Source organism: Ostrea edulis, chromosome 4 (assembly GCF_947568905.1).
Source record: "Ostrea edulis chromosome 4, xbOstEdul1.1, whole genome shotgun sequence".
NCBI classification, from domain to species: Eukaryota; Metazoa; Mollusca; class Bivalvia; order Ostreida; family Ostreidae; genus Ostrea; species Ostrea edulis.
The window spans coordinates 12372822-12385693 of NC_079167.1; the positions used below are offsets into that span (position 1 = coordinate 12372822).

At 34.9% G+C, this 12872-nt stretch overlaps 1 protein-coding gene across 1 annotated transcript in view; it reads left to right on the forward strand.

The window, feature by feature from the left end:
- Positions 1 to 12801, forward strand: part of LOC125672332 (uncharacterized) — a 33167-nt gene extending 20366 nt beyond the window's left edge. The window contains exons 2-4 of the mRNA XM_048908566.2: positions 7481 to 7594; positions 7938 to 8075; positions 11876 to 12801. Of these exons, the coding sequence (XP_048764523.2) occupies positions 7481 to 7594; positions 7938 to 8075; positions 11876 to 12165 (542 nt within the window). The 3' untranslated portion in view covers positions 12166 to 12801. The remainder of the gene's footprint in view (positions 1 to 7480; positions 7595 to 7937; positions 8076 to 11875) is intronic.
- The last annotated feature ends 71 nt before the right edge of the window (positions 12802 to 12872 follow it).

The window sequence follows — 12872 nt, forward strand, 5'->3', positions numbered from 1 at the left end:
AAGCTTTGAAGAATTCGCCGCCCTAAATACAATCAGGAAGAGTTCAGTTGACTTCGCTAGTTTTCCGCTTCTCCACAATCCAGTGCGTTGATACCATCTCCAGCCCCTGTTAGAGGTTCCATTAGTGTAAGCGAAGAGATGACCTGTTGAAGAAATTGATCATGCGATTTGTACGTTTATTTAAGCCGTTAATGTAATAAGAGTAAATTTAGCATAATTCCCTCGACGGAACATGAAGAAAATGCCATCTAATAGCTCTGTGTCGATAGACAATCGATGACATTTGATTATCATTTTGATAATGAATTAAACGATGCAATGAGTATTTGCTTTTTGTGTGATTACAAAGTACGAGGCATTAACACCTGTGAAAAGTTCCGATTTCGTCGATTAAAACTTTTTAATTAATCTGCAAGTAAATAGTGATTGTTTCTATTTTTAACAAAAATCTCGTAAAGTTTCCAATAAGCCATTCTTTAAATTTCTGTATTTTATACCGTCTTGCGATGGAATTAATTATACTTATGGGGAATATATAGCATGATATTAACAGTATAATGACGAGAAGGTAAAACGATCTGAAAGACAATATACCCTCTATATATCATGGGGTTTGGTATATGTAATAAAATTCTTGATGCTATTCTCTATGGAGTTAATCCGATAATGCAGAATCAAAATATCCCTAGCTGTAGTAATTCTCTGTTGTCTGGCTAGTTGCACTCTTGGCGTTTTGGCAAAGGTGCGAGACGACTAATCGATTAGGATAAAATACTACCATCTTTCAAATGTATTAATCATTCGCTTGAAGGACTGCATCATATAAATTCATGTTTACAATGGTAGTAATTGTTCTAGCAGCATCACACTAAGGCACGGTGATATAATTGAACTGAAGTTGGGTTGACAGTCACACTATATAGACTGTAGATTGATATACGACGTGCACCTTCACGTGTCGGTCAGATTCACGTGCATTCCTTTCGCAACAACATTGCAGGTTGTGTTTACCCGGTCCGATTTATTATTACGACATTCATTGTAAATGATTATTCCTGGAATCCATTTTTTTTTATCATACTAATTGTTACAAAGACGGTAAATAAGAAATTGTCGTGTTATTTGATTTTTGAGTGAATTTAAAATAAAAACACCAAGTTCTACTAAGTTATCATTCCTTAGTGATACCCAGCTTTCCATTATTCATACATGTACATGTCAAACATACACCTAGGTTCAGAGGCTCTAGAACCAAAGTATCCAGAAATTATCAGACAGTCTTATAAGCCCCACCCTTTGTTGAATTGGTTTTGTATTTTTCATCGCAACCATTTCCTTGTATTTTACAAAACAATCAGGAAATACACATTGTCTGACGCGAGTTTAATCAATATACCAAGTCCTCTTGTTTTGTTTGTAATTTGTCTTTCCTAAAAGTACAGTTTTCGTAGTATAGCCGTCGAGCGACTGAGAATACGCGTCCATCATTCATCGTTGAATAAACACGACTAGTTTGATCAGAATTACATAACATCCCTCAATATTCAATTACTTGATACTGGATAGAATCATAACGCCATCAGATAACTGTATACTCGTTATTAAGCGATAATTCTACGCTACATTTACGTATAATCTAACTTAGAATTCACGGGCCTTTCATATGAATGTTGTATTCTAATAGCTCTTGTGATTCACATTCAGATTCTTCGATAGGTTGGTTGCATACACAGAATTCATCAACTTAAGCTAATTCATCCACAACTATATTCATTTGAGTCATTAATTTGGAATGTAAATAGAGAGACTTTTCTAGGCTTCCATGTTTTCGGTAAATATTCAAAAACAAATCTTTATATAGGATTCCTTAAAAGTTAAAAAGAACTTGAAAAACTATTTAGAGTGGAATGAAAAAGAATAGACTAAAATTCAAAATCGACATAGAAACGTAACGGTAAAATTAAACTCAAATGAAGCAACATATTTAATCACACAGAGCTAATTTTGATGCCATTAACAGGTATTTACTTCCTGTTTTGTTACAGGTAATTATGACCCTAAATAGATGATGTAATAGATTTCACTTTTTTTTTTTTAGATAAAAGGCATGAGGATATGAACTGCAACCGTTCCCGCAGACATACATGTACTTTATGAATAGTGACTCCGTTGAAAAACGACCCCAGGGGTAATTTCTTAACATTAAAAGTTGACCCCGATCAAATTTTAACGTTAAATTTTGATCACAAACGGTTGTTGAAAAGTGATCAATGTTAAATTTTGATCAGTAATGGGATCATTTTTTACGGCTACCTAAATGTTACATACATAATGCAAATGTTTAAAATAGATTGTCAAAGAGAGAGAGAAAGGGGGAGGGGGACAGAAGGGATAATTTCCCCAGGCAAACGAAAGGACCATTATGGACCAAAATTTGCCCAACGTCAAAACAATCTATTTTACTGTTATTCTGATCAGTTGCGATTAGTGTCATCAATTTCAGCCATCTTTAGATTGATTTTCATACGTTCTCTGAATTTTGGGGCAAAATAATGGGGAAAAAATAACAGATTTCTGGAAACAATGAATAACTTTTATATCAAACAAGAAATAACAAAGCAAACAATACCATATTTTAGAATTCGTTATATAAGATTACAATGAAAAAAGTCAATAAATATGTTAAAATTCCTCATTTTGGAGGGAAAATAACCGATTTTTACACCCCCAAAAATCACAGATTTCTGGAAACAATGAATAACCTTTCTGTTAAACAAAAAATGACAAAACAAACAATTCCATATTTTAGAATTCATTATATAAGATTACAATGAAGAAAAAATGGTCAATAAATATGTTAAAATTCCTCAATTTGGGGGAAAACGACGGATTTTTACAGACCCCCCCCCCCCAGATTTCTGGAAACATTGAATACCTTTTTTTATGTCTCCCATCTTCCAAGGGGAGACATATTGTTTTTGTAATTCCTGTCCGTCCGTCTGTCTGTTACAAAATCTTGTGAACGCTTCTCCTCCTATATTGCTTATCGGATAGACTTGAAACTTTGTATAATGCTTCATTGCCATTTGTAGATGTACATATTGTCGTGACAGGAGGATCCAATTATTTTCCTTTAAGTTATAGTGTATCTAAGAGGGGTAGAGGGTGTTAAAATAGCTTGTGAACGCTTCACCTCCTATGTGGTTTAGCCGATGGACTTGAAATTTTGTACAATAATTAAATACCATTTGCAGATATGCCTATTATAGGGACAGGAGGATCCAATTGTTATCCTTAAAGTTACAGTAGATCTGAGGGGTGAAGGGTGTAAAATAATAGTTTGTGAACACTTCTCCTATGTGGCAGAGTATACGGCGCGGATCTAAGAAGTCTTATTTTAATTAGATTGAGATGAGTAAACCGACCCTTCCTTCTGACGGTTATTTGATCCTTAAAGGGAGTTAATGAGAAGTTAACCGAAGGGAACCGAAAACCCTTAAACATAGTTATTGCCCCTGAAAGTCTCTAATATCATTATTTAATTAAGCCTATAACTTTTTCATTGATATAGGTATAGAGACATGGGACCACTTGCATTAAACCCCAAAATAAGGTCAAAGATCAAGGTCACACAAATAAGGTGCGAGTCCATTATTTTCAACACAACACAAACCCGATCATGACTTCCGATCTTTCAGTACGTCCTCCTAAAAACACACTTTATCAATGCACAATCGCCCATGTCATTCAAACACACATGAAACCCTTCAAATTCCATTATTTATTGACTTTCAATCCTACGGCATTTGAACAACGGCTTCCTTGGCCATGGGCAGTTTATAATTCACTTTTATTCCTTCGTTATTAAGGAAGCTGGTGTCACCGGTTAACTTTCACCTAATGACGCAATATAAACTACCTACATCGCGAATAGTAATCGGATGAGTGACTGGAACTGGTTTTTTTTTCTTCTTTTCTTTTTTAATTTGGGTGTTGTTAAGTTAGGCAATAAAAGAGAAGAAGTCTTGAAGATGAAAAGTATCAGGAAAAGGCAATGAAAAGGTGGAAAGGCCTCTAACTGTTCGCGAACAATTTGGATTACTAGTATATATCTACGGTTTACTTTCATTTCTGCTGGAATTCCCCACCATTGAAATAGACGTACTATAATCATCAAGATTCATACGCACGTTGTTCACAATTAGAAAGCTTTCACGAGGAAATGGCTATCATTATGATTTGTAAAAATATCAAAAGCAAAAAAAAAAAAAAAAAATGTTTCTTGATAAAAGCAGAAACCTTATGAAAGCTGGTTTGACGCTTTGATAACATCTTGATATCCGCGTAATTATTATGGTATAACATGTATAGTATGGACAGGACCAGTGTATCATTGTATACACATGAGCAAATTCTATTCCTGCAAAAATGCACAACCTTCTTACAGGAGGAAGCAAGGGCGCAATATCCGGGGGCAAAGGAGCGAGAAGCGAAGGCAACGGAGCGATAAATACATGTAGTTTCGTGTGTTCGCTCCTTCGCACTTGAAACTTCACACTTCCGATTCGTCGCCTTTGCAGTTCCGATCCTTTGCCAGAGCAGTTTCTTTATTTTGCACCATTGTCTTAAATGACCCGATTAGAGCACTGTTCGAATTATCTATTGAACGGATTACGTCATACAAGAAGAGACTATTGAACGAGCTACTTTCTGCTTATTATTCGGCAATAAAAGTAATCTAATAGCCAATGTTTATTCTAGCGATAGACCAGGACATTTTCCCTTTGGTACAGGTCGGTGTAACATGTCAATTTTATTTTCCTCGTCGGATGGCCTCAAGCAATAAAATACCGAATTTTTCAAAGTACTGGGGGAGGGGGGGGGGTATTGAAGAAATTAATACATGGAAAATGATACAAAAATGTTCCTACCAAAGTTTGCGTTAGGTGATTTTTATGCCCCCCTTTGAAAAAGAGGGGGCATATTGTTTTGCAACTGTCGGTCGGTCGGTCTGTAGACCACATGTTGTCCGCTCAATATCTTGAGAACCTTTCACTTGATGATAATGATATTTCATATGTGGGTTGGTTATGAGTAGAAGAGGACCCCTATTGTTTTTCAGGTCAAAAGGTCAAGGGTCAATCTACTCTGGACATAGGAATATAATGTCCGCTCAATATCTTGAGAACCCTTTGCTTGAAAAACATCAAACTTAGCACACTGGTACATCCTAAGGAGTAAATGACTCCTATTGATTTTGAGGTCATATGGTCAAAGGTCAAGGGTCATACTGGGCATAGAAATATACTGACCATTCAATTTCTAGAGAACCCTTTGCTTGACAGACATCAAACTTGGTACACCAGTACATCTTCAGGAGAAGATGATCCCTATTGATTTTGAGGTCACATGGTCAAAGGTCAAGGGTCAAACAGGACATTAGAATATACTGTCCGCTCAATATCTTGAGAACCCTTTGCTTGACAGACATCAAACTTGGTACACTGGTACATCTTCAGGAGAAGATGATCCCTGTTGATTTTGATTTCACATGTTTAAAGGTCAAGGGTCAACCTGGACATAGGAATATACTGTCCGCTCAATATCTTGAGAACCCTTTGCTTGACAGACATCAAACTTAGTACAGTGGTGTGTATTCAGGAGGAGATGACTCCTATTGATTTTGAGGTCACATGGTCAAAGGTCAAACTGAATATAGTAATATATTGTCCACTCAATATCTTGATAACCCTTTTGCCTGACGGACATCAAACTTAGTACACTGGTACATCTTCAGGAGAAGATGACCCATTTTGATTTTGAGGTCAATTGTTGAACTGGACATAGTAATATATTGTCTCCTATATTTTAAGAATTATTTGCTTGATTGACACCAAACTTGGTACACTGGTACAGCATAAGGAGTAGATGACCCCTATTGATATGTAGGTCACTTGGTCAATTCACTCTTGACATAGGAAGATATTGTCTGCTCAATATTTTGAATTGATGATACTACTATCAATTAAATGATATGTTTGTGTATAACCCTTTTCAATTTTGCACCATGTGGGGCATATGTGTTTTACAAACATCTCTTGTTTTTCTTTCAAATCATTGTACGCTTTTCACTTAAACAGATAACAGTACTATATACAATGTAAATGTTCATACAAGTAAACTGTAAAATGGTTTGCCCAACTTTCTATTTTGTATTGCATATAGCAATTATGAGATTGATCACTGTTCGTTATCTTCACTTTTCATTTTCGGGTAATCAGATAGTTATGTAGGGGGCAATATATGGTTAGAGGGTTGCTTTAGTGCATGTTCTTTATGTCGTTAACGATTTGAATTCATGGACAATTGTGTATGTCCAGTACATGTCTATTTAAAGAACTGCAACGTCTCACGCCGACATACTTTTCTTGAGGCGCGTTACCCTATCTGTAATCGGATGCTTTTCAAAACATTTGTAATTGTAACATATTTGTTCACATTATCAAGACAGAAACTGACGAAAAATGTCTTCAGTGGTAGAATCCAAACATATTCATGAAAGTTGAAGATAACGAACAGCAGTCAATCACAGGACTCCCTATAGACAATACAATATACAAAGTTCATATATTGCTTTTATGTGCATTTTCTTCCTTTCCACTGAAGTTATAGCAAATTGAAAATAAATTGAGAAAAAAACCTGCATTACTTACTTTACTATGCTTATTTTTTCCATTCTGGTAAAGATGATTCTACAGTTTTTAATTTTAGTACAAATGCATATTATTTTATTAGGTAAATCCAATGTCAAATTTTCTTTATTTAACGTTTTATTTTGTCATTTTTAATAGACAGACACCCCGGTATGTTAAACTGGTTTCACTTAGGTACACATGACATAAATCCTTTGTTAGTGGGATGTACGCGAACAAAATTAATTACACGAGGACTTTATGCTTCATTAAATGTATTCCGTCAAGAAAGAGGGATAAATTTCCGTGTCTATACCATTTGACAAAACAGAACTAAATCAGGAACTCATTTGCTAAATTCACGATATAAATTTGTTCCATTATTTGTAAACCACTACACCACCGACCGTAATCAGCCTCAGCGTGGCGAGCTTTGATCGTGTCGTGTGACCTTTACTTTTGAAACTTTTCAGTTTACCAAATATTAGTAAAAGAAAAGTAGCTTCTTAGACATCGGCGGCATCTAACGAGCAGTTTTAGTATAGGGCAGGGTAAGGGCTTCTACTGTGGCCGCAACAGAATCAAATAGTGACTGTTATTTCGTATAAGACCTTAAAACATAGGCCCTGTGTCATGGTATGCATTGTAAAGAACCATCAACGCTTTGGTATCATAGTTTTTTTGTTGTGATTCACTTTAGAGCTGTTGTTATCTCGATATCAGTAAAATATTCTGGCTAGGGCGTTAAACAACAATCAGCTAAAGAAATAATGATATTCACCTTCCAGAGGGAGTCCGGCAGCGACTATACCTAATTCAGAAGAGGGTAGACAGGTGTGAGTATCTCAGTGACAGGGAGATTGAGGCGGCAAGTGACGTCACACAACTTATTGCAGTAAAACGTAAGCAATTTGTATCCATATTATGTCTATATGATTTATCTATGTATACTCAGTACCTATCTATTAGGTGCATGTTTTGCCAAATCATCTTTGTATATAGCCAATAAGCCGCATTACGGGTCATTTTATTTTGTAATTCTAAACCTTATGTAGGATCAATAACCCCCAAGAACCGTTAAATAGAGATAAAACATTTTATTTCTGTGTCTTAATGTTATTCAATAAAACAAAAAATCGCCATTGTACACGTTAAGAATTAAAAAAAAATTATTCTCCGATTTTTTCCCCCACACTCTATTCAATCGTATCTTTCACACAGCTATTCACTTTGTATATTTTTCAGATTTGGAACGTGCAGCGTGTGCGTTTGCTCTGTTATGCATGGTGTCGATGGTAGCTGGCCTAATTACGGGTGCTTATGGTCTCTTTGGTCACCACACTCGAGTTCTTGTTTGGGCATCGTGTTGTTCGTTAATGTCTGGTATGAAAACGTTTTAATCCTACCCATTTCTCCAGGGAAGTTCTCTATCCATGTATTAACGTTTGTTTGATCATGCATTATTCACATTTGTTCGGCCACACTATTCTCTGTGGATACTTAAATATCCCCGGACAACATAATTAGGAATCAGGTTTGCATTTGGCCAATACTTGCTCAAAGAAATTATTTCTGAATGATTAATCGCATCCGTCAATTTCATTGAGAAATATGTTTGTCACACGGCAGAAATGGCTATAAATAATGCATCTCTAGCAATGATTACCAAAGTTAAACACACAACAAATTGAATTCGGGGTCAAAATCCGGAGACAGAATTATCACATGTAGTGTATATACATGGATCTCAGCACAGCGTATATATTTCGGCATACAGTACATATATCTCAGCATACGGTATATATCGCAGAATAAAGTGTATATATTTCAGCATACAACATGTATTTCTCAGCATACAGTATGTTTATCTCAGCATACAGCATATAAATGTATCTCAAAATACAGCATATTCATGTATATCTTAGTGTATACATGTATATCTCAGCGTGTATATATATATATATATATATATATATATATATATATATATATATATATATATGCTAAGAACGGCCTTACAATCTGTATGTAACACGTCATGTTTATTTTTCTCAACTGATTCGTTACGCAAGAGCTTGTTCTGCGTATGATCAGGTTTTTAATTCGACGCAGGTGCTTGACAAACAAGATGTTACAGGGGTTTCATCAGTCTCGTTTAAATTCAGCATTTCACAAATTTTATAGTTCTTATAACGATCTAGTTTGCCAATACAACCTGTCATTGGGTCAAATGCTGTGTGACATGTTTCATGCCAATACGCAAGTTCCGAGATATCAGCTCTTCTGTGATAGAGGTACGTTCAGAGTATTTTGTTGAACGCTTGGGTGGGTACAAGATATATCTATATATATATATATATATATATATATATATATATATATATATATACTTACTAAAAACAGGACCTTCTATTACTTTTAAATGCGGAAAATATTTTACTGTAAATGATAACGTCATGCAAGTCGAAAAACTTACTATACTGCATTATTTGCAACGGGTGTGGCGAGGAATATATTGGACAAACCGGAACACAGCTAACAGCGAGGATGCGTGTCCATCGCCAACAAATTAACGATCCCAGTACAAGAAATACCCCATGCAGTGAACACTTTGACACCTGTGCTAGAGGCAACTACAGCGTATTTCCATTTTATAAACTTAAAACAGAATCAACGTCCATGAGACTTGCTAAAGAAAATTATTTCATTAAACTGTTTTCTCCTAAACTAAACAAACTTTAATCAATGCATATATGAAAAATTCTGATTGTTAAATCTCTTAATTCATCAACTTTTATCATGTAAATGTTCATGCTTATTTTGTCCAAGTCACCTTTCCCGAACTTTTGTATTATGACGTCATGTATCTATTCCCTCCTCGCAAAGACTATCATGACGTCACAATAGACGTCTCTAAGATAAACAACTTTGTATTCATTATTAATTTGTATTCACCTGAGGATGGATGTTAAAATCCAGAAAGCGCTAGTGATTTAAATATATTTTGGAACTGTATATTTTCCTGCTTTTTTTTTTTTTTTTTTATTGAATTATTTTGACTGTGTGATATCAACTCTTTCTATTTGGATTATATATATATATATATATATATATATATATATATATATATATTATAGACTAGCTATGTAAATAAGATTTAAAGTTCTGAAAGCGTAAATTTTGTTTATATCATCCGTTGGTATATATTAAACTGACCATATGAAGAAGAATATTTGTTTGAATTAGGCCATTAAATTAAATATTCATTTATTTTTTTATTTCCTCTTCTGCACGAGATTAATTTTTTTCATTTCCTCTTCTGCACTAGGACGTCTCCATATGAGTGAAATATTCTCGAGAGGGACGTTATCGCAATTCACCTTTGAATTAGAACGCTTTGGCCGATATAGTATTGCGTTGTGTGACGACACAATTGAATCTGTTTGTAATACAATTGCGAAATGCAACAGAAACTCTCATTGGTCCATATGTATAAGTCCGCCCAAATTCCCTTATACGGGAGTAGTCAGGACGGCCAGATGCTAGATGGAAAAAAACTTCAAAGGAAGAAAGAGAAAAAGTTGTATTCTTGTGTTGTTGTCTCATAAATTTAATATATAAAAAAAAAATTCCTAACATATTTTCCTACTATACTTGTGTCCAAACATACCTTCAAATATTTATTAAAGCCCCATACGACCCAAAAACTCGATCACAGCTTTTGATGATTTCGTTCGTAGACGTAGCCATGTTAGGTAGCCAGTCAATTCTAATCCCGGTTCATTTCCATATTGGCACAATAGCGTCTAGATGTGTACTAATTCCCCACAAATATTTTAGCTAAATTGTTTAAATAATATACCACCCCAGTCCTAAAAATGATAATTATTCAAAAAGCTAAACTCACGGCAGTGCGGCTTTCATTAGTCATGAGCGGCTGCGCCGGTCGATCTCCATCTAATGGGCTTATGTAGCATTTTCATTCATCTAGAGCTTATTTTACCTAATTACAAAAACTGGTCCAAAAATGTTTTAATTTCTATTAATTATTCGTGTTGATAATAAATGAAGAGCGAATACATAACTTACAACCGATTTTATGAATATATACCAATAGCAAGAGTTCGAATTGACCGGCTACCTAACATGGCTACGTCAACAAACGAAATCATTTGAAACTGCGAGTTTTCGGGTGGTGTATGGCTTTAATGAACATTTGAAGGTATGTTTGGACGCAAGTATAGTAGGAAAATATGTTAAGATTTTTTTATATTGAGTTTATGAGACAGCAACACAAGAATACACCGATTTCAGGCCTCAACCGTCCGCAGCTTTTTGTGACCCGTAAATCGAAGGTTTTTATAAGAGGTGGATCTTTTCAGAGAGCTATGTACAGTTCGAATCCGCTCGAGCAAGTGGGCGGGCTGTAATCGGCCAATGAAAACTCTTGTTGTATTACATCAAACGTCTCATTCAATTGTGTCGTCACACAACGCAATACTATATCGGGTAAAGCGTTCTAATTCAAAGGTGAATTGCGATAAACAATAATCAATCAAACAATCAATCTGCACGAGTGATACTTTAATCAAACAAAGATGGTGATTATCGATTTTTGTTTGGGCTATTTTATTATCAAATAATCATAAACTTACTAAAATTGTGTCCCAGCAGTTTGGGTGGTTGCATAATGTCTGATAATGATTCTTTAGGCAATATATAAAGGCAGCGATAAGTATTTGTACCCACCGTATGTGAACGAAAGTATGTTTTGCGTCTCACTATGCGCAAGAGTTCCACAAAGGGAAATAACTATTGGGCAACTCGGAAATTGCGTATTATTAGGCCGTTCATTACACTTTGACTTTGACTGCGGCTTACGACGTTTGCCTGGTCTCGAGTGTGACCGGTCATCAGGGGATGCTTACTCCTCCTAGGCACCTGATCCCACCTCTGGTACAATGTATGTACAGGGGGGCCCGTGTTTGCCCAAATTCTAATTTTGTATACTTTAGAGGAGTTAAGAGATTTATCACTATTCGTTATCTTCACCTTTTCATGTTAAACAAAAGAAAACAAGGTTTTGTGCTATGATTCAAATATTTTATTCTAAAAGTAGATTTAGTAGATGTACATCCAATCTCTACCTGCATTTTCATCATAAAATGTTATTCTTTCTACAGGTATATTATTAACCCTTGCAATAGCACTTTTCCATGGAAAGTGCTATATTTTACGACGTACTGAACTATTACATGGATACCGGATTCCTCACAAGAAAATAATCAACGAATCTCGAATGTACAGTTTTGGTTGGTCATTTTATTTGGCCTGGATTTGCGTTTTCCTGTGTTTCTGTTCTTCTTTTGTCTGGCTGTACAAAGCACAGGACCCAAAACAGACGAAACTTCCGGGCGTGGACTACGTCAGACACCGATACAGAAGAGGAAGGTATTCTCATTTCGAGGATTGACAATGATTATTTATAAATGTAGTATAGGGTATTCTTTTTACCTTTATTCTTTTACATAATTACACAGATTTGTATCAATGTAGCCTAGTTTGTATGTATAGATTAATTTTTTTCTCTCTCTTTCATTTTTCAAAGACATAGTAATTTATTGAAGGACAATCATGCCTTTACACCTTTTCATCCTATATTGAATAAGTTCAATGCAATCAGACAGGACACTGTTTAAAGAGATTGGTGTATTATTATTCATATTAGAGTATATATATCTATCTTTATATATATGTCTTGTTTGTGGACACACTCAAACGAAATATTTGGTGGTTCTTTTTTTTTAATTTCTTCTCGAGTTAACATGTACATGTATTGATTTTGAGATATCATCCGCGCATAATATATATATATATATATATATATATATATATATATATAATATATATATATATATGTATATATATGTGTGTGTGTGTGTGTGTGTATATGTATATATTCCCGCACTGCTAAATTTTATTACTTGCAGGAGATTTAGTTTCATCCTAGTGAAAAATAAAAGCACAAATACTTTCTGTGTGAGAAGTTTTACATCACGTTATCCATTTGAATCAATATTAAATTACTTTTGATATAAAGGATGACCATTGATGGGCTGATTTTACCACTATATGAAATAAATGTTTGTCTTTAATACACATTGGTATATCTGTATTTGC